The sequence below is a fragment of the Balearica regulorum genome, chromosome 9 (assembly GCF_011004875.1).
Source record: "Balearica regulorum gibbericeps isolate bBalReg1 chromosome 9, bBalReg1.pri, whole genome shotgun sequence".
NCBI lineage: Eukaryota > Metazoa > Chordata > Aves > Gruiformes > Gruidae > Balearica > Balearica regulorum.
Window position 1 is genome coordinate 9,888,154 of NC_046192.1, and position 21,600 is coordinate 9,909,753.

Consider the following 21,600-nt stretch of genomic DNA (forward strand, 5'->3'; position numbering starts at 1 on the left):
GCAACCTTTTGCAAAGTCACTCAGGTATTGACTCAACTGGAAGCGAATTGCATTGTTTTCTGCAGAAATGCAACTCCACTTTTGGTCTAACAACTTCAGCTGAAACATCAATGTTTGCATACAAACCCTGTGTGAAGTCATTAAAAGAGCTGATACTTGCAATTTGCCTACAAATCCATACAGGCAAAAATCCTCTGACCAAAGGGCTGGGAATCCATCAAGGTAAAAACGACATCAGCGCACAAGGTGAGCTCTCCAAGGCAGGGCAACAATGTCCCTGCATAAACACCCATGCAAAGCAGCCCCTTTATTTGTCAGAGCTCTGCTAGCAGATCTTTCCAGACGAGAGTCCCTGACGTCAGCGACTCTACCTATGTCAATCCATTTCTTTTCTCCCTAGGCTGACGGCACGCTAATCCCAGCTTCTCCTTCCTCTGCGCCTTCACCTTCACTTCATGCCCCAGATACTAGTGCACTCGTGCAGAACCAAGTCGTGAGAGGCTGCTCCAGTTCTTCGCCCTGCCTGCCAGGCTCACCCACAGCCTCTGGCTGAGCTGGTGGTGTTGGGACCCCCCGAGCTGCGCTCGCCAGTCTCTTTGTGCATTGCCAGAGCTGCGGCTGGAAGCCTTCCCTGGGGGGATGAGGAGAAGACCTCAGGGAGGGCAGCTTGGCAGCTCCCAGCCTGATCTCACACCCAGCGCTCCAGGGCCCTTGCAGCACATGTATTTCATCACCTCAAAACGGCCCTGTAAGCACTCACAAGAATTTGCTGATAACACCCACGCTCCCAAAGCCACTTTACTACACCTAAAAGCCATCCCGCTGTTCTCCCACTTGAGAAGCAAGCTCAGGTGAGCCAGCAGCAGTCCCTCCCCTCTGCCACAGCCCGGGACCTGCTCCCCATGCAACACCTCGCCATTCCCTCCTTGCCACGGAGCGTGTCTACCAGAAGACGGGGGGTACTGGTACTGCGCGGGGGTGCTACCAGCTGGTGCTCTTTGCAGGCACAAAGGTCCCCGTTGCACTGCGGAGCCGCAGGCTCACATAGAGCACAACTGAGCGCAGTCATCTCGGGCTTTCGTTCTGGGTATCTTTGCACAGGTTGGATAGAAACAGGGCTATACTTACTCTCTTTAGCAAACAAAATGCTGCTTCTTTTATCAGCAATCAGGTTGGAAGAATAAACTTTCCATTAGCAACGCTGTCCTGCTGATGTGTACAAAAGCAAAATATGCAATTACTTTAATTTCTTCTTTAGTTTGATCCATTGGGATATTTCAAACAAACATTACCCTTTTGTTTTCATCTACTTGGACTGGAATCAGCCCTTGATAACAAACACATAAAGGACCATAAAAGGCAATTAAATTATTTAATCATCTAAATTTACTATCTCCAGACATGTCCATGCTGCTGTGATTTTGCTTCCATTGCATGTTTTTCTGACTGTAATTCTAATACTTGCTATTCATATCTATGCTACGCTGCAGAAATGATTTTTCTTTTTCTTTACCAAGAAAAGCTCAGATTAGACAACATCTGGTTTATAAAGAGAACCCACATTTTCACCCAATTCTCCAGCTCAAATAACTGAAGCAAAAGGAGGTCAGGCATTTCACTCATTTACTCAAGGTCACTGCAACGATGTAATATTGATATAAAATACTCTGACATCCTCCTCATTGTTTTTTTTCCTAAGTACTTAAAATATACTCCCCTCCATATGCGTGCAAGCTGACTGTATGACCATTATTGTTTTTGATGTCACACGCTTGTAACGTATATTCAATGTTACAAATTCCTGTATTCTCTCGTCTAGTGCCTGTGGGTATCTTAAGCAATTAAGAAAGCAACTGCATACAATAATTCATTATCTGGATCATAAAATTGAAAGCTAAATAATGGCATTTTGCAAGAGAGAAAAAACATACAAATTTCAAAAGTAGATAAGCAAGATTATTTTCTTATTTTAGCAAAAAAAGAGTGAAATATAAACCCCTGCAAGTCAGATTTACATTAGTTAAGTTTGGTGTGTGGGGAAAAAAAAAAAAAGACAACTTGCATCCTTTTGACATTCCCCTTCTCTTACTGATCTCTTGGAACACAGAAGCAAAACAATGTAGTCTAATAGATAGTGCCAACACCTGATAGGGTATTTCTCACTCTTGCATAACTTTCTGTATACCCAGAGAATTGTTTCACCTTTCCAGGCTTTGTTTTTGATTTCCTAATTAAAAACCTCTAATCCTAATTGAGACTTATAACCAATGTGCAATCTCCAGTGTTACCAAAAAAAGAAGGTAAAAAACTGCAGGAAAATACCAAAGTGGCAGCGATTAGGATCCCAGAGTGAGCCCTACAGTTTGCAAAAGCCCATGTAAAGTTATTAAAATTAAATATAACCCCAAACTTGGCAAAAAAGAACTATAATATAATCCATCCAGTTCTACTCCTTGAGTTATCCGAACCTCACAGCAAGGAATATGCAGCGGACTGCTGCAGGTCCTGACGCACGGGCACGGCCCCGCGCACCAGCCGACTTGCAATACAGGCCCATGCACAGGGACCGTAACCTGCAACAAATCCCAGTAATTCAGGGGAGCAGAGTCAATCAAGCTGACATACTTGCACGTGTAAGAGGCAAGAAAATGCCAAGTATGACACTATTTCAGCAGCAAATTACTGAATGTTCACCTGGATGCCACGCTGAATTGCAGCTCATGTAAGCATGGTCATACTGCGTAGGATGAGAGTTCATTTAACCCACATTTCTGCACCTATGAGAATCTATAGGTGCTTAGGTAAAAGTACAGCAAACAGTCAGTATAATAGCATTTCTCCTGAATACTCTTCCAATTCCACTTCCATCCAGGCAGGTTCCCAGCCTGGGATGATATCTGCATATGTACTAGCTCTCAAAGACTTCTCTCATTAATTTTTTCAGTTGTTCTTCAAGCCTACACAGACACTATTGATGCTAAACGTTTGTTGCAAGGAAATCCAGTTTTAATATTCATTCCGTGAAATTTTTTTCCTCCAAACTTGCCCCCCATTAGTTTCATTTGATGATCCCTACTTCTCTTGTGAGAGAAGAAACAGCAAGCAAAGTCTACATGCCTCTGACCATCCTTGATTTTTATGACTTCCATTGTATGCCCTCATAGTTATTTTTCAGGCCAGTTCAGGTCCAGTCTTTGCCTACATACGTAGCCATGGACTAACTTCGCTGATCCTCCTCATCCTTCTATGTGATTTTCCTATTCCAGTAAGCCTGTTTTGAATTGTATGAGGTATTAAAGCCCTCCCAAGAAGCTGCTATAGAACTCTGCTATCCAAGGACAGATCAAAAAGCAAAAGTTATTTACGATTTCTCAGGGAGCTGGAGAGCAGGACCAAAACAACGTCATTCTTAACACAGAAAAGCTGCTCTAAGCTTCCAGGTCCCAGCCTCTGCAAGGCGGAGGGTTGAATCATGGTAATTCCTCTTCCTTCACCTTCTCCGGAAGATTTTCTCCAATGGGATGAGTAAAAGCCAGTATCCCTGCCCTTGCGTTTCTCCCCACTCCCACGTCTTGCTCTTTGTATCCAACATGCAAAGACAAGCCCTTCAGTCTTGCCTTATCCTCAAACCTAAACTGGTCATTGACAGTCTCACTCTGTACCAAGAAGTTTTGTTTGTGGTTTTATGGTGGGGTTTTTTAGATCAATTTTTTTTTTTTTTTAATTTGGAAATTCTGGCAAGTCCAGAAAATTCCCTCTTACTGTAGAAATAGCTGGAACAGCCTGACTCTTATTTCTACTAAGCACCACTTGAACTGGATACAAAAGAATTGGTCAGGAAATCAGAAGCTAAGAGGTTAACTTCTGATTTCCTACAAATACACACTACAGCCAGGCATAAACAACTGCCAGAAAAGGATGTGGATGGGAAATAAAGCAGAGTTTACTGCAGTTCCTCCTCACTCAGCTCCTTGTTCTGCCTGAAACACTGCAGACATGGTCTGACTCAAGGAGCAAATCCTTTTGTGAAAATATTTCCAAGAAATACAGTTGTTTGAATGCATTTTACAAAAAGCAATGTTTAGCCACCAATTCAGATTCTTTTTGCAGGCTCACGTAACTTAAAATTGTCTTTGATTTTGTTTAAAAAAGGAAAATTGGCAAGCACTTAGTACGTGCAAAAGCTTTTGGCAGTTTAAAAATACTGTGTAAAGAAACTTCTCAGTGGGAGCTGGTACAAACTTTTATGTCAACTCATCTCTCAAACATTTCATTTGGGCAGGTCCTTTTTAGTACATTTGTCAAGAACTGGCTTTTTTATATAGTGAAAACATTTTAGAATTACATTTTATTAACAGATATTTACAGTTTCAATTAGATTTGGAGAAGTAAGGCAAAACATATTGGTACAATTCCAGGCTTAGATTCACTATTATATAAAAAAATAGAATTAAGTACGTGTTAGTAAACATTTCTATTCTTTCTAAATAGTTCTTCAGTTCAAACTGTGTTCATGAGTTTTCCTCTATACTTCCATACATTCTGCTATAATATTTTGTATTTACACAAGTGTTTGAGGAATGAGCATGCTATCTATCAGAGCTGCTTGGTCAGAGGGTTTCTGAACAAAAGCAGGTGACGGATGCACAAACAATTCAATCACGAGTCCTTCCCCAACTGTTGGCTTTGCTACGTTGTCAGCAGAAACAAAATCAGATGCTACAAGGGGCAAATGGTCATCACGAAGAACCAGATGCATCATGAACAACAAAATCCATCGTATATCTTAAATATTGGAAAATATGTTCATTGAAAGTCTGCATAGAAACAGTTAATGTTTCCTACTAGTCGTACCAGACTCAAGGTCAGGATTACTTTCTCTGTATCTTCCACACATCTGCTGCTCATGTTCATCTGAAGGACGTGTTATGGAGCACACATCTAACACCTGGGAGCAGACAGCCATCAAGGGACTTGGCTTCTTTCGTAACAGGCCAGTTAAAAGATAAAAGGAGACTCAACTGCAAGGCTGTAAGGCCAAAGAAACCAGACATTCCTGGCAACAAACAAGCTTTTAGATAACTGCTTAGATCACTGCACCTCCTAAAGGGCTGTGCCCTTGCTTAAAACCAAAGAGCTCACAGTGGTCAATAGCCGGAGGAACTCAAGCGCTGCAAAAGCCAAACCAGTCAGAGCCTGAATAAGCAAATTCAGGCAGAAGCGCCAGCTGGCAGGTGGAGAGACCGGACAGGCAGCTGGATGCTCTGTGCCTGGTTGCTTTTTCTAGGGAGCTCTGGGGAGATGAGAAAAGGCTCCTCAAGTACGTGGGAGAACGTGTTAAAGACAGGGAAAGAGCTAAGGCACTGAAAATAAAGAAGTGCAGATCAGCTGTGTGAACACTTTTTATGTTTTACCTTCAAGCCCCGAGTACCTCCAAGAGAGAGAAAAAAATAGATCCAGTTCCAAGCTCCATTTCTTCCAAGAACTTGTCCTCATCCATAATCCTATTAAGATCAGATGTCCTATAGAGATAGCTACAATACATGTTTGCACATAATTTACTAGTGGAAGAAACATCTCAAAAAGGACAGTGGAGCATCTGGTTCCAGAAATCTACATTCCAGTAACTGATCTCTTTACTGTTAAAGCTTACCCTCTGAAAGAGCTAATTTTAGCACGTAAGTCACAACCTGTGGAAAACATCAAGGTAACACCAAACGAAACGTCAAAGAAAGTTATGAGTGATTGGTAACCTGATGTTCGACTCCCAACATCCTAGTTTCATAGCTAACCACTGATTGATCCAGCAAGACCACACACATTTTCCACTCTAACTTCATGATTTCTTCTTTTTGGAGAGAAACATGCAAAGCAGCACACAATTACACTTCTGATCCGTTTTACTGCATTAAGTGAAAACATTATTCTGCTGGATTTGCACACGTATAACTGAGAACTGAATCTGGCCGCCTCGCCTCCAAGCAAGTATCAATATTAATGAAAAGAAAATGAGCACATCAGTTGACAGATGAGAAGTCAGGAAAAACAAACACCAAAGGCATGAAGTGTTCAATTCAACTTGTTCCATACATTGTATTCAGAGTGATCCCTGAGGCAGAAAGAAGTCTGACAAACATTACAATGGCTATTTTGCATTGAAAACCACACACGCAGAATCTATTATGTTTTAAGCTAACCACAAACTGGCAATAATTATTAACAGACTGCAATTGTAGAAGTAAGATACTGCACACAAGTTCTTTCTGTTTAGACAGAACACAACATTTTGTTCTGAAGAGACACCAAATTAACAGGATGAAAAAAGTACATTTTTTTATTATATGTATTTATTTACAGAGTTCCCCGAATTTAAAATAAGAGTCCTAGCAGAACTGAAGTAATTGAGCCCCAGAACAATGAAGGAATCAGTTTCTTTCCGACTGGAAACGTGTGCATATATGTACAGCTACCACACCTCAGCGTAGATCATGGTCCTTGATTTGAGCCAGCTTCAGCTGGACTAGACTTGGAATAGTGCCCTGAGATGATGTCAGACCCTTGCCACCCAAAACATCCTGAAGCATTCATGTGACATGCTTTTTGGTGCTGAATCCTAGTCCCTTCCCCACCATGATATTCTGCACTCCAATCACTAATTCAAGCTAGAAGCCTTAATTATGCAAGGAAATGTTTCAAAAGCTAGAAGACCAGGAATTGTTCCTGTATTTCCTAGACACTCCGTCTTCCTCCATCTTCCTCAGTTCCAAACACTCTGAAGACACCGTGCCTGTGTCTGTATTCCTGAAACAACAGCACTGCAGTGAACAAGAGTTCAGTTACTTGAGTACTTTGGCAGAGAATTCATTTCTTGTTTCACTCACAAAAGCAGAGCTGCCAGTTAGTACTAGCTGACAGGCTCAAATATGCTGAAGTGCTCCTTAGCCTTAGAAATGAAATCCTGGGTTTTGCCTTTCCAAACCTTTCTTTGGTTAAGGGAACATCAAAACCATTCGTCTGTGTTTGTCCAGTTCCTCTTAAGCTACAGGAGGTATTGCAACCTGGAACTCGTCTGTCCTCACCCACACACTGACAGTAGTCATCTAACAGTCATGAAGTGGTGATGCCTTTCATCAAAAACTTGTATGATTCAGGAAATGTAATCTAGAAATGAGAATCTCTTGAGAGTTTTTAGAAATCAGGAGGCAACTCCCCTGGGACGCACAGAAGAAGATACGATCACCCAATGCTAGCCACGGTAGGTTTTACAGCACACAGTAATCTCACTTCAGTTTGTTTACGCTGCAGATGTACTCACAGTATCTACTCCTCAATTCATCTTTCTGTCACCGCTGATGGTGGAATGGTTCACCAGCTGCTAGTAAGTGAAATGACTCCTGTTGCACTGTGCCACGATACCCTGGCTTTGCTGGCCAGAGGTTGCTGGAGAGGCTGTGGAGCAAAGACTTTCCACATGCATTAAAACCAAATGATTCTGAAAGATGGAAGAGCATGAAGTGTGGAGATAAAGGCTCAGAGATATACCTCTCCGTCTCTCATGAGCAATGAGACTTTGCATAAGGCTTCTGTCTGAAATGTGCTGAACTGGAATTCTGATTTATTTAAACTGGATTTATACCAACTGTATTAAGATTACTGTTGTAAAGAAGAAACTTCATAGAAGTGAGAAGTGTCAATAACAGTTCCATCACATTCCATTCAGACTTCCAATCCCACCCAGGAGGGGAACAGAGTGCACTTATCCTGAAGTCAAAGCAGAAGATGGTTTCCCACTTTGGGAAGGAAGGGGTAGAAGAAGGGCAAAGAAGGAGAGATTAACATCCGTAGGAAGAGGTATAATCACTGTGAAGCAAAAACAAAGCTTTTGATAAGAACACAGAGGGAGGATAAAGCAGTATCAGAATATCTTGATGTGTCAACATAGAGCAGTGGTTGCTTGTCCTCAAAAATCAAATCTTACCAAAGTTTGACAGCAGTGTGCCTAATTAATTTCAGATGAGAAGAAACAACATTTTCCACTTGGCTTCTCTCTTTCTCATCACTGATCACTTCCTCTCTTACACACTGTCTTTGTCTCAACAGCTCTCTCTCCCCCCTTTGCATCTCCCAGCAGCTTTTACTTTGGCAGTACTTTCGGTTGGCTGGCATCCTCCAAGGGCCCCTGTTTCTTTATGGCTCCCTTCCTCACTCAGCATACCTCTTACAGGGCATGATTGTTTCCAAGTTAAATCAATATCCCGATGGTTGTAGCCAAAGGCCCAAAATGGACTCTGGACTCAGCTATATGCATTTAAACCCAGATCAGCTCTACTCGGAGGATTCTGTACCTACAACAGGACGAAAAATAAAGCCCAGCCTGGCTCTCAGTGCTGCAGCCAGTGGTGAGTTAAAGCCAGTGAGAGGCAAGGGCTGAGGACTGGCACTAGGATCATTTTCTTAAAACATTAATTTAATTTACTGTTCCTTTGTACGCTTCTTAAACCAGCTGCAGCTCACCATACTCGGCAGAAGAGAACCAGCCTGCTGGAGCCTGGGCCAAGCAGAATGCATACACATTAAAAGGACAAGCGCTGCTGCCACCACACTGCGGCTCACCCCCCAGCCTGAGGCTCTCCAGCTGCCGGTCGGTGCTCCAGCTGCAGATGCCCACAGGCACACGCTCGCTGGTAATGAGGTGCAAACACCTGAGACCTGCTGGGGGCACACATGAAGCATCACAGGTGGATTTCTGTATCCTTCTGGCTCGTATGTGCTGCCTGCACTGCCCCAACCAGTCTCCTGCGAGCTATGGACAGCGATACCGCTAATGGAGACGTGCTCCTATAGTGGAGCTTGAGCAGTGTAAGACAACACTGCTTCTCAGCCAAGATATGGTAGCAGGCAGTATCACTGCTTCCAGTCCGTTTCTGTAGATATTAACTGTCCACCTAACCCACCCATACAGCCTGGTCTGTATAGTGCCAGGAGCAGTCATGCATCCCATTACCAAAACCTCGCTGTGGAAGGCAAAAGATCAAATTATTTGAACTGAGTTATGAGTCTGGAACTATTTGTGCAGCCCAAGACGTGCATAAAAAAACCAGAGGACATCTCTGAAAATAAACCTAGAGGTTGCTAGTCACAAATACATATATATGTGTGTGTATATATATATAAAAATTTATAAATAGGACACCTTTCTATAGGTCAATTTTCTTCTCTCCCAAGATGGATTTTGAACACGCATCGTAAATTGTGATTTTTGTCAAATGCATAAAATCACAAAGCCTTCCCAAAGCACTCCCAGTGACTGCTACTTACAGAGACTTTTCTGTGCCCCCTTAATTTATACCCTACTCTTGCAGGCATGCAATGCTTACAAATATATAGCTTGCTTCTCTTTAAAAAAAAAAGATAATAAATTCCCCTTACAAAGAAGGATGTTTTCATCACTTTATGAAGAGTGCGGACTCAAAACAATAAACTGTCATAAAAATTTGCTTAACAGATTCATAATAATTTCATTCCACACACTGTCGGACTACACACGTTGCTGCAACACTAATAAGAAGTGAAAGCAATATAAAACGTTGTTGCTCGGAGTACTAAAGTCAAATGGAGAAGATTTGCTCAGTGGAAAAAGGCTGTTTTTAATGCCACCTCTTTTGCAACCATATGCATACTTTAAATGTTACTGCAACACTCTGAAGTATGAAAACAGATCCACATCTTGGGCTCATTCTCCTCTGTATTTAAGAAACTACACCCAGAGCCACGGCTGCTGCCTACAAATGTCTTTCAGCACAGAACAAACACTGCTCTGCAGAAGAGAGATGGACACTGTCCCTCCTGCATTGCTCTGGTGCTGAGGGTGCTGAGCACCACCGCCCGCTCCAGAGCGCCCACACCGAAGGGACGAGGCTGGCAATCACTGCAGTCACCAGCAGGCCTGTGGGGTATCAGGCACAGAAGGCAAAGAAGGCACAAAGGTAACAGGAACAGTTGCAAAAACGGCTCTGAAGTAGAACTGCATTTTGTGCATCACTCATTACTTTTTCTCTTTACACTCTATTGTTATTCATTTATTCAAACACAGGCCTGTTTCTGTTCCTGCGGAGGTCAAGCGCTGAAGTGGAAGTTGGTTGAAATCAAATAAAGCTACCTATGTTTATTGTTGCTTAAAAATGTATTACACATTGAAGAATCTGATTTGAGCTAAAAGATATGAATATTTTGAATACTTCTTATGAACTTTACAGCCCTGGGTTGTCTGGCTTTCCAAAGACAATCCCTCCTCTTAGACAGTGGGGCAAGAGAACACCCTTCTCTTCCCAGAGTTGAGCCTCCTGCCAACTTCCAAAAGCCGCTGTAAGTCCTCCCCATTTGGGTACACACATTCCCAACTACAAAAACAGTAAGTCATGAGTAAGAGATCTTGCAGTTCTGAAAGGTACCATCTATTGACAGCACTTAGTATGCATACGGTACAGATTTTCAGTAGGTAAATGCACACAAATGAGGAAATGAGTGCACTGAATTATTTCAACTAGAAACTAAATTAACACAGATTGTGCAACAAAACTTATGGAACAAAATTCTGGAGGTAAACTTTAGTATTAGATGAGGAAAAGTTCTCAAAGCCATGCTTTTATTGTTTCTACAGGTTTTAGAAGGCTAAAATTCCATGTATAAACTAAGTGACCTGAGAAGCAGCTCAGGCAGTGCCCCAGCCCCACCTGTACACCAGAGCAGAGCAGCCATCCTGCATCTGCGCAACAGGGGAGGTTCTCTTACTTCTTCTGTATCTGCAAGCTGTCTCTTTTCAGAGATGAAAAACTGAATAAGGAGAGTAGTATTGTCGCCTTGCTGTTGCTGTATTCAAGCTAACACATCAGTACAAGTTACGGTATTTTATTTCAAATGCAAAACATTTTACTATGGTTTTGTGTAGCTGGTTACCAAGGGTGAGGGGTGGAGAGGAGGATCACATCTTCAAATATCACGCTTTGCTCTTATCTTCCACAAAGATCTCTGCTGCCACAGTTCATAATAAATCACATAAAAACCCAAAGAATGACCTCCTAGATAAAACACAACTTCTTTTCAAGTCACAAGTTCCAAACGCAAAGCATCATCCTAAATGCTAGCGCCCCTACTCCAAACACCAAACAGTTCCACAAAACGCCATGTACTGTTTTCTTCCTTCAGACATCTTCCTCTTCTCCTTTTTCTTGCAGAAACAGCATGTACAGTCATTTGCATTCACTCTACACAGGTTTTTAATATCTCAAACCTCACCATCTCATAGACTTATTTTGAAAACCAGCTCTTACAGACATACTTTTAAAGGTACAGAAAACAACAAGATGGTCTATTCAATGCAGAGACACTGAACACATTGATTCAACTTGTACGTCTAGTTCGAGGTTGTTTGGATACTTAGTTTGCATGTCTCCGGCAATTCCCAGGATTGTGTCCAAGAGAAGATGACACACAATAGTCATTGACAAAGAATTTCCAGTTTTGTCTGACGTCTCTCCCTGCTCTGTGGATCCAGCCAAAATCTAAAACTGAATATTAATCTGTCTTGCCCAAGGATAAAACCAGATTTCTAAACTAACAAACTGAAGAGGAAAAAAATTTTCTGCAAATAAAGACATCAATCTTCACTTTCTGGAAGGACTAGAATGCCAGAAATACCTGCTGTGATGCCTAAAGGTTTTTCATGCAGTGATTAGTAGGTGGTCATTAAGCAACAGCTGGAGGCTGAACTTGGGCCTTTGCCCTTTCTTTTCTCATGGAGTGCACCCACAACATCTCCCGCTTGGAGTGCCACTGGCAAAGGCACAATTCCTAGAAGAATATCTAAAGGGATGTTCCCCTTCAGGGATTAACAAAGGAAAATGGGGCACATCTATAGGGCTGTATATTTACTGGAAGTATTTTAGGGTTGAGACTACTGTTCTCTCTGCCTCAGGACTGCTCTCTGAATGAAAGCAACACTGAGATTTTACTTTTGCTTCATATGGGATAGGCGAACTGGCAAGAACACATAGCAGAGCCTGGGGACTTAGAGCCATTCAAAAAGAAGGCATAGTTTATCTCCTGAAATCAATACCACACACTAACGCTCTCAGTGGGAAGCATATAGTCAGTGACACACAAGCTACAAAGAGGACCACTTCAGCTGAAGGCATGAAATGATAAAATGCCAGATCTTCAGCTGACAGGAGCCCACAATCTCTGGTGATCGCATCGAAGTATGTCAGAATATTTCAGATATTCTGCATTGTGGGATTTCCTTGCCCCTCTTCTTTGGGCACCGCAATCACTTACTGCCCTCAGACGTGAACACTCAGTAATCTTGTTGGGATCAGTTTAGCTCCTGGCATCTGCACAATGTGCATAATGACATTGTGAACTAAACACTCTTTTGCTTGTCTACATAGTTGTCGCCACTGTGTTATCCAGACATAAACTTCAATGATCTACAACAGACCAAGAGGAAAACCACAATCTGTTAGGACCATAACACATGTTTTATGAAGGTCCAGAAGGCTCAAGGTCCCTTTATCATGCTGCTCTTTCAAGTAATATGAATTCTGGTGGAAACAGGACCATCCATTTCTGCCACAGAAGTGCTCTGAAGAAGTGCTTTACTCTCAACTCACCAGGTCTCCACATCATTGCTAAACCTAACTGTAAAGCTCAATGGCAAATTATTTTAGAGAGTTACATAATTAACTGCTTCTAAATGAAAAGGCACAGTAATAATACACAGCCAGAAGAGAAAGAAAGATGTGCGAGGGAAGACGATTTTCCTGAGCCGTCCCCTGCCCAGCAGCTTTTCTCCAAAGCACCTGCCTGTACCTACAGCAGCCTCATGACAGGGCTGAACTGCTCATCCTCCTCTTTGCAAAGGGACCAAGGGGGAAAAACCAATCCCACAGATCTCCTGGGGAAGGGCAGCCTTTTGAGAGGCCAAACACCAGTGCATTAACTGCTGCTGTAGAAAACAAACCCCCTGTTACTACGATGGGTGGATGCATTTGAGACCAGGATGGGATCCCTGAAAGCCCACATCCAGCAGCAGGTAACAGACCATCTGGCCAGCGTGCCTTTCCTCTGGGTATCCCCAGCTTGGCAGGGTGGTGGACAGCTTCCACAGCTCCCTCCATGTTGTGGTAAAGCCTCGCTTCTCTGAAAGCCCAGGGCCCTTTGCTGTAGCTCTCGGAGCCCCACTGTCCCAGGATTTGCCGCACAAAGAACTGCAACTCAAGCTGCTGATAACTGCATCTGGGTATGGGGTTGGTACATTGTTTGCTGCCACAAGACTCAAGACCACCTTTTTCTTCCAAAGATTGAAGCAAGTTGCACAGATGAGCCATACTCAGACATGCTGCAATTTCTTCCAGACCCTTCTCACTTCATTATGCTTGAAATTACTATCAGGAAGGAGCAAGTTAGTTTTTTAAATGCCATTGAGGTCATTTATTTAACTATTAAGTGGAAAAAATAAAAATAAAAAAGTGTATTTTATATATTCTAGATTTTAAAGCAAAAGAAGCTTAAACATCAGCTTCATGATGATGAAATCCATCCCTTCCTCCTTATGACCACTAGCCTCCTCCATGCACTGGATAATACCCTCAGCTGATACATAAAGCACCGCTTGGACTGGGTCCTAGCTACTATAGTTGCCATGACTGCATCACACACCTCTCTATGGGCAGCAATGCTCTAGTCAAACTACTGCTAGGTCTCATGACAGCTATTTAATTCTCTAATATTACCATCACCCACTTACAACTAAGTTACTGGCCGGTGTGATACAGTAGGGTATCATGGGGATGCACTTTGGACTTCATCATAACATACTTTACATTAAAAAAAAAAATCCAATCTCTACCACTCAAGATATACACGAGTGCCCTGACAAACTGGCAAAAATACTGTTTGCAGTCTCTTGGTAATATTTTTAGCAAGTGAGAGCCACACAATACCAGATTACTGCCAGCTCAGACCCAAACCACTCCAGGGTTCTGGAAACGCTCACTGTACGTGCATTTGGCAAGGAAGAGCAGTAACTAAGCAGAAAGCATATTCCTCATTCTGAAACAGTGCTTTATGCTGAGGAACAACCCTGTCACTTATTCCTAGTAAGCCTATAGTGCTTATTATATTCTTACCACAAAATGAAAATAATCCAATTTAATTCAGAAAGAAAATAACTCTCGAAGACTGAGAGCCTTCTAAGCCCCCCTTCGTTAAAGAGCAGAGACAACTCACTAAACCGGAAAGCGGTGATCCAGCAAACATTTTACTGCTGCAAACAGTTTGCAGCAAAGATATATGGGAGTTTATTTGCATTATAACTTGATATAAATTCTAACTACATCATGGGTGAAAGTAAAGGGGTTTTCTTTTTGTTTTGTTTGGCTTCTGGGTTTGTTTTTGTTTTCATGATGAAGAGATTTAGTAAACATTTCCTAAGCTGTCTACTGTTTCAAATTCCAAGTCTGAAATAAAACATAACCACACTACTGGCTCCAGTGCTGTCTATCTCACAAATAGCAACAAAACCCACCAACAATTAAACAACAGAACATTTACTTTATGCAGAGCTTATGTGTAGCCCACAGTTTCACCTACAAAGTAACATGTCAGCTCTGTTTGACAACAGAGGCAGTAAATCTACCAGCAAACTAACCTACAGTGACAAACAGCCTGTCAATGCTCTTTCTCTACAAATACATAGTTAAAGGGGAAAAAAAAAAATCACGTAACATCTATAATAATAATTCTGTCACCTCTTTCTGCTGATTAAAGTATACCATACCATTATGATAAGAGTCCTGGGTCTGCTCATTTCATCATCACTATCCAGCGGCAGAATTTCATGTGACAACTCCTCTCGTCGTCGTCGCCTGCAGATATGTGGACAGTTCCTCTGTACCACAGAACGAAAGGCTTGGAGCAGAACAATGCTGGCAGCACAACCCATATCTGCATCCTGAAGCCTACAAAATAACTTCTATGTTTATGCTATGTTTGAAAAACAGTGGCTCCTTGTCCCTGAAAACAGCCTACAGTGCAGCTGCAGCCAGCTCGCTCTCCAATCGCTTCCTTGAGCTCTGATCATCTGATCACAACCAAATAGCTTGGATGCAGATAGAGGAAAGATTTGATCCACTGAAACTGAAACACACGCAACATTACGATGCTTTTTTCTCTCTCCCTCCCTCCCTGCTTCTGAATTCACATGAGAAAATGTGCTCCCTCTCTTGTACAATCAGCCGCCTCCTCTCATTCTAGTTTCATGGAACTGAAAGTATTAAAATTCCTAGTTCAAAAGAGCCAGCTGTTCATTAAACACACACAGAGACATCCACAACAACTGCCAGGATCAGTTTAAATACCTTTTTTAAAAAGTCATATGTAGCAAAATAGCAAACATCTGGAAAGTGATTAGCCCTCATTATCAGCACTGCTGTTTTTAAAATACTTTGCCTTAGGGTGTTTTGCCACAAAAAAAAAAAAAAAAAAAAGAGAGAGAGACATTTAAGCTCACTGAGGGATTTGGGCTGTAATCTTTTCACTTCTTGCAATTTTCTGAAGCGCAGCAAGCTCATTTGAGTTGTAAATGTAACAAGTGGTAAAAAAAAAAAAAAAAGCAGAAATCTGGACCGCTTCATCCAGCTCATGCTCAAATAGCCGTGGCTCAATGAGAAACAGCAGTGTGCAGCTCTGAAACGCCTTTCAATAGCGTAGTTGTTGTGTGTTCCCACACATGCGTGCCTTCTGCAGAGTAATACATTTTTACATCTACATAGGAGGCTTGTGTTGAGAAGGGTCTCTGCTGACAGGGTCTCACACTGAACCAAACACCGATGACCTTCCAAGAAGAGTAAGAAGAAAGCGTTTTAGCGCTTTATCAATCGGGATGCAGGCAGGGAGAGGCAGCTGCCGGCAGTCAGCGGTAACTACTTGCCTTTCTGGCTCCTGCCTGACAAGTCATTCAAAAAGCAGGCAGGGATGCTTAGCAATCACACAACTGGCCTGGAAACACAGCGAGCACTAATGGTAGAGACCGTAAGATAATAGCACTTGAGAGGAAGTTAGCACTAAAAATATCTACAGAAAATGGATTTCTCTTACACATTAGGAAAACTAAAAATTTCCAATAGCGTTTCCAGAGAAGCTGCTTTTAAGCTAATATGTATAACTTTATTATATGTGCACCTAAAACCATTTTTACCTTGCATTGAAAGGCTTTGATTTCTAATGAAGGCCATGAGAGTTTTGTCATCAATTCCCATGGGGGCATAAGCAACCTTATAATGTCTGTTAATAAGATCTTGGTAAATAATACTCCTCCTCGCAACCTCAATCAGGAATTGCACTGAAAACGTTCTGTAGAAATACTTTCTTCTGGGCTTGATTAGAGTTTAATAGCTCAGTGATCTGGCAAAAGAAATCATCATTTTAATTAAAGCATTTGCCAGAAAAGCCAAATCCTTTAAATTTGTCCTTTAAAAGCAACAAACTCATTACCACTATTTCTTGCCTTTGTTTCTTTAGACTAAGCTGCTTTGAGTGCATACAGAACAGAGTTAGCAGCACTGGCAGGCACTGCACAAACTCACCCGCAGCTCTGCCAATGCACCCACCTGGCTCTTCCCCCTTGGATCCCACACGCTTACGTGACGTGCCTGCCTATCTGCCAGCGTACCCTACAGAGGGGGCCTCGTATCATGCTTATTAGTTCGACTTTTCTAATGCGATTACGTGAGCGCAGTGGCACTGCTGGGTAATTTCGGCACCAAATCAGCAACCCTGCCTGCTCTTGCTGCTATTGTTTACATTTTCATCAGTCCCCTGCCTACTCCAGAGCGGCGACTGACACCTTGGCCACACAAAAGATGCACTTGGCAGCTGGGAGACCTACATTCCTACTCTAATTCCAGCAGCAGTGGTACAGGCCTGGATAATGTCTGCTGCTGGTGTTATGGCAACTGCTCTGCTACCTTGGGGGCTGCTAACGCATCTCCCGTCTGTCTGTACAGCATCTTCTTTTACTCACCAGTGCTCAGCTGGGAGAGCCGGCAGGGATTTTTATGACATTTGGTTTCCATAGCACAGCCCAACACTGTTGCACAGATGCGTGCGTGCATACACAGGATAGCACCCTAGGGCTTGACCCAAAGCTTTGCTTCGCTCTCAGTGAAGAATCCCATTCATTCCAGCACTCTTTGGATCAAACTATTCTCTGCCAGTGGCCCAAGTGACTTCATTACAATTATTTGTGGATTAAGCTATTATTAGATACAAGTAGGAATGACATAATCTTGGCATTTCATCTCTTAGGAGAGAAAAATGACACTTAGCCCAAACCCAAGTAAACTAACAAGCCAAAGCCAGCTTAAAGTAGCCTCCAGGCCTTGATCAAAATTCAAGAACTAAAAAAAACCAGCTAATGCGCAGGGGAAAACAAACCACTGAAGAGCTAAAATACCCTTCTGTTTTAAGGAGAACTCACAGAAGCATGAGCTATCATTGGAAAGGAAACCTCCCAGCCCATTAAAAATGCCTGGACACACACACAGTATCAACAGCTTGTTTTTCTAATGTAGGGATCTCGCTAGCACGCATTATGCTTATGCACCATCAACAGTGTTAGTTACTTTTACAGTGAAGCAACAAGCATTATTTTGTGTTAATTAGCACTTTAATCCAGAAGCTGGATGCAGTGAAACCCCCTGCAAGGCAAAATACTCCTTTGTGCAAGCAACTCCTTAATTCCCTCTAAGGAAGACTTTGGCAACAACGCTGGGCTAAGGAATATCCACACTGGAAGCCACTCGCTGCTCACTCTCACTCCATTCTTAACCAGTGCTCATTTCAGCTATGCTAAGCTGTCGTGTAACGATGGTACGAGGGTTTACAGCAACAGGCTGGGAAGTAGACCACTCAAGGTACCTCAATAAAAAAAAATAAAAATAAGAAAGAATTGGAGAGGCAAGACAGTTGTTTTAACCCAGATGACTTCAGAGACCCCGTCCTTGGCAACTCCAAGGGTCTGCACAGGGTCTGTGCAGCAGTAAAGCTGTGAAAGAGCCAAAGTGGGTCACGCGTGCCATGTCTTATAAAGTCTGTGATAAGAAAGCAGAGTTCAAAGGCATCTGGATCCTCAAGCTAGCAGCTATCCATCATCCAGCCTCAGCTTCCATGCGAAGGAGATGCTAAATTCTGCAAATGGGCAGCCAGGGCCTGAAGAGATAAACTGTCTCTGGCAGGAGGTCTGCAACAGAGGGTAAACCCTTCATCTTCCAGGCACTGGGTTGTTTCTCTTCCCCAATATTCCTGCCTTTCTGTTTCTGCAGGCTGCAAGACTTTCTAAAGATGCTACCAAACATTTTCTAACACTCCTATTTCATACCTCTTTAGCACACCACATTAAAAGTTTGTCTCCTTCCCACAGCTTTCTTTATTCCATTAATTTTCCTTTCTCTTTGTGTCATTTGAATTCACATCATGTGAATAAACAGGATATAACCTATTGGTATGCTGGTGTTCAGCTGAGGGTTTTAAACAGGAAGATAGAAAGGCAGCTCTCAGAGGAGATCCTCTAGTGAGAGGATGACTTTCCAAATGAAACGCCGATCGTTCCTTCCAACCCCAGAGGAGGCTGCATTCTCCTCAGGCAGGGAGGACAGCTGCAGGTTAGAAGCACCCTTTGCCCACATCTGCTCCACTGTCAAGATGGCATGCATCATTCTGGTGGTTTGGTTTTGGGTTATTTTTTTCATTCTGCGGAAAACAAGCCCTCCTCTCCAGGATGTGTTTGCACGACATGCACTAAGAAGTTATGCAGAAGCTCTTGAAGTGTGACAATCCTAAAGCAGCAGCAACAGGTGACTGCAGGAGCCATCCACAAAAACAGGAACGCCCCTGCAACTGCTCACAACAGTCTGTTCAGTCTGGCCCACAAAAGCCCCAAGCCATTAACAGGAACTAAAGCCAGCATAACAGTACAAATAACAAGAACCACATTGTCACAGATGTTAATGCTCATGCCACCATTACGGCTTACCAAAGGATGCCCGAGTATCCAGCTGAGCAAGGTACTCGCTGGTGTAAAGTGGGTTTATACAAAGCTACTGTCACAGAGAACAATTTGTTGGCACTCTGAAGCCAACTCACAGGGCCATTTACCTAAACTCAAAGTGGTTAATAAAGTGGCAAAACAATGTCCATTCACTGAAAATCCTTCGTCATAGACAGCACAAAAATCTGCCAGGTGAGCTATTTACCTCTCAGAGATAGCTTGGCGTGGTTCTAGTCCAGGAGACATACTGGTACACAGAGACATGTGCAGCACTCAGCAAAGCACATCCGAGCACTTCTGGAGTCAGCCCCCCCTGCAAGCCTTGACTGTTTTAAAGCATGAATTGTTCTCCTGGGAAGAGTAGTACAAGTCTTTCAGTTTTTCAATGCTATCCTACACGAGTTACACGTACACATACATCATCCTGGTACAGACGATGAGCAGCTCCCAACAACACATAAGCAACATGGCCAGTGGCTGTCACTCACAGCTCCACACACAGACCCACAGCTATGGTAAAGTTTCTGTTAAGGTCTAGCCCATACAAGTAGCAGGCAAGCATTTGAAGCAAGATACAACAACAAAATTACAGTCTCTACTTTGATGCAGATGAGGATCACTCACATTCTGGCGAGCTACTGTGTCATCTCTCAGCACCCTTCCAAAACACAAAGAGCTGATAGAAATTGTCTTCTTAGCAAAGGGAATTTTCCCGAGACACAAAGGTCCTTGTCTCCAGTATTTATTTTCATAAAGGCTTGGAGGCATTTGCAAGGAAAGCAGAGGGAAGAAAAATGTACTCAAGTTTGAAAGTCTCTCTTCATGCTCTGCTACTTCAAAACAAACAGTGGAATCCTACCCAGCCTCCGAGGAACCAGTGTCAAGACCCATCAGATCAGACAGGTGAAGTACTCCAAGAAGTAGTCTTCATGGCGGTCTGCTTGATGACAGAAACCCTCATTAATGTGCTTCCTTTCCTTGTACATTTTATGCCTGAAGAATAGTGTAAGCCCAGATCTTTCAGCATGCTTTTTCTAATGACTGCATCCTTAAAGCAATGTGGTAGATACCATGTTACAGTGGCATCTCTCACTGCCTCAAAGGCAGCATTTCCAATACCATATCCTGTTCTGCATGTGGCTAATGGAAGGCTGGGGGACTATGAGAATCCAGGAGCTGCCCTATCTTCTCTTCGAACACAGTTATGTCCCAAAGCTTTCACACCAGCCCAGGGGCCTACAAGAGGCCATGCAGTCCTAGGCTGAACTACTGCCATCATACATTGGGGGGGGGGGGGGAGAGAAAAAAGAAAATAGCTTTGAAGCACAAACAGTGATCACACACTTATTGCAAAGAAAGCTTATGCACTCACAGTTGCTAAAATTCATAAATAGCCTCCATGCCTTCCACTCATAACATACTCTCTTACAATCACTTAAAAACATTCATGCACTTTATTTCAAAGCACTGCTTCAAAAGAGTTAAATATCGGAAACACTGAGGTCTCAAACAGCAGGGCAGGCCCAAGGGTCTTGCCAAAGGTGACGAAGAGAATCAGAAGCACACAGGCTTTGTATTTCTTCAGCTGCTCCTTAGTGACCTGGGAAAGCAGGCCTTTACAGCAGTAGCTGATCAGTACAGCTCCTGAACGACACACAGCTTTTTCATCCTGAAATTGTACTTCCTTTTCACGCAGCTATCCTTGACCAACAGAAACAATGCTTAACTGTACTAAGTGATGGTCAGTGCACACTCCCCAATTTGTAGTATACAGTTATAACTACATGAGAGGGGCTTAAATCATTCAGCCACCTCATTTCTCTTCGTCATACCTTAGAGCAGCAGGCAATGCTTACACTAGTGCAACGTTCAGGAGATACCTTCCCAGTGCTGCCACAAAACCCTTGCAATGCCACCTGGCTAGAGAGGAAATGGAAGGACTGCAGAAAGTAAGTGTATGGCACCCTCTAGGGAGTACTACATGAAAGACAAATTCATCACCAGACAGCTCTCCTCCCTGGGTATGACAAGTAATGTAGATTAAATGACTGATAAAATCTCTCTACATTTAAAAAAAAAAAAAAGTAACTGCACTATGGAAATCCTTTAAAAATGAGTCAGGTGTTCTCCACCATAGCTAGGGAGACAGCCCAAAGGAAGGGCTGCAGGATTAGGATTGCTATACCTAAACTTTCAAAATATTGCCTGGTTCAAATTGAGTAATAAGTTATGCACAGACTTACTTTAAAAAACAAAGAAGTGACCACCCGAAGGCTGCCTGTGCAGCACAGTGCTAAACGTGGCACAGGCTATGAGAACTTGTGTCTGCTCTAAGAGCACCCTTGTGCAAACTACATGGCAGCGTGCTACCTGAACCGCAGGCTGCGTGTACCCGGAACGGGGAGCCCAGCAAGGACTGCACAGCTGCAGACACGGGGCTGCTGGACAACCGGCAAGCTCAAGGGAGCGCGTGCTGCAAAACGTATTCTTACAAC

General features: G+C 42.9%; 1 protein-coding gene across 8 annotated transcripts in view; it reads right to left on the reverse strand.

Moving 5' to 3' along the window:
- DOCK10 (dedicator of cytokinesis 10) overlaps window positions 1-21,600 on the reverse strand; it is a 162,696-nt gene that overhangs the window by 119,001 nt on the left and 22,095 nt on the right. The window contains exon 1 of one of the 8 annotated variants that reach the window (XM_075761025.1): window positions 14,837-15,104. The exons of the other annotated variants lie outside the window; for them this stretch is intronic. Within the exon in view, the coding sequence (XP_075617140.1) occupies window positions 14,837-15,001 (165 nt within the window). The 5' untranslated portion in view covers window positions 15,002-15,104. Of the gene's footprint in view, window positions 1-14,836; window positions 15,105-21,600 lie in introns of those variants that run through there. 8 annotated transcript variants of the gene reach the window in all.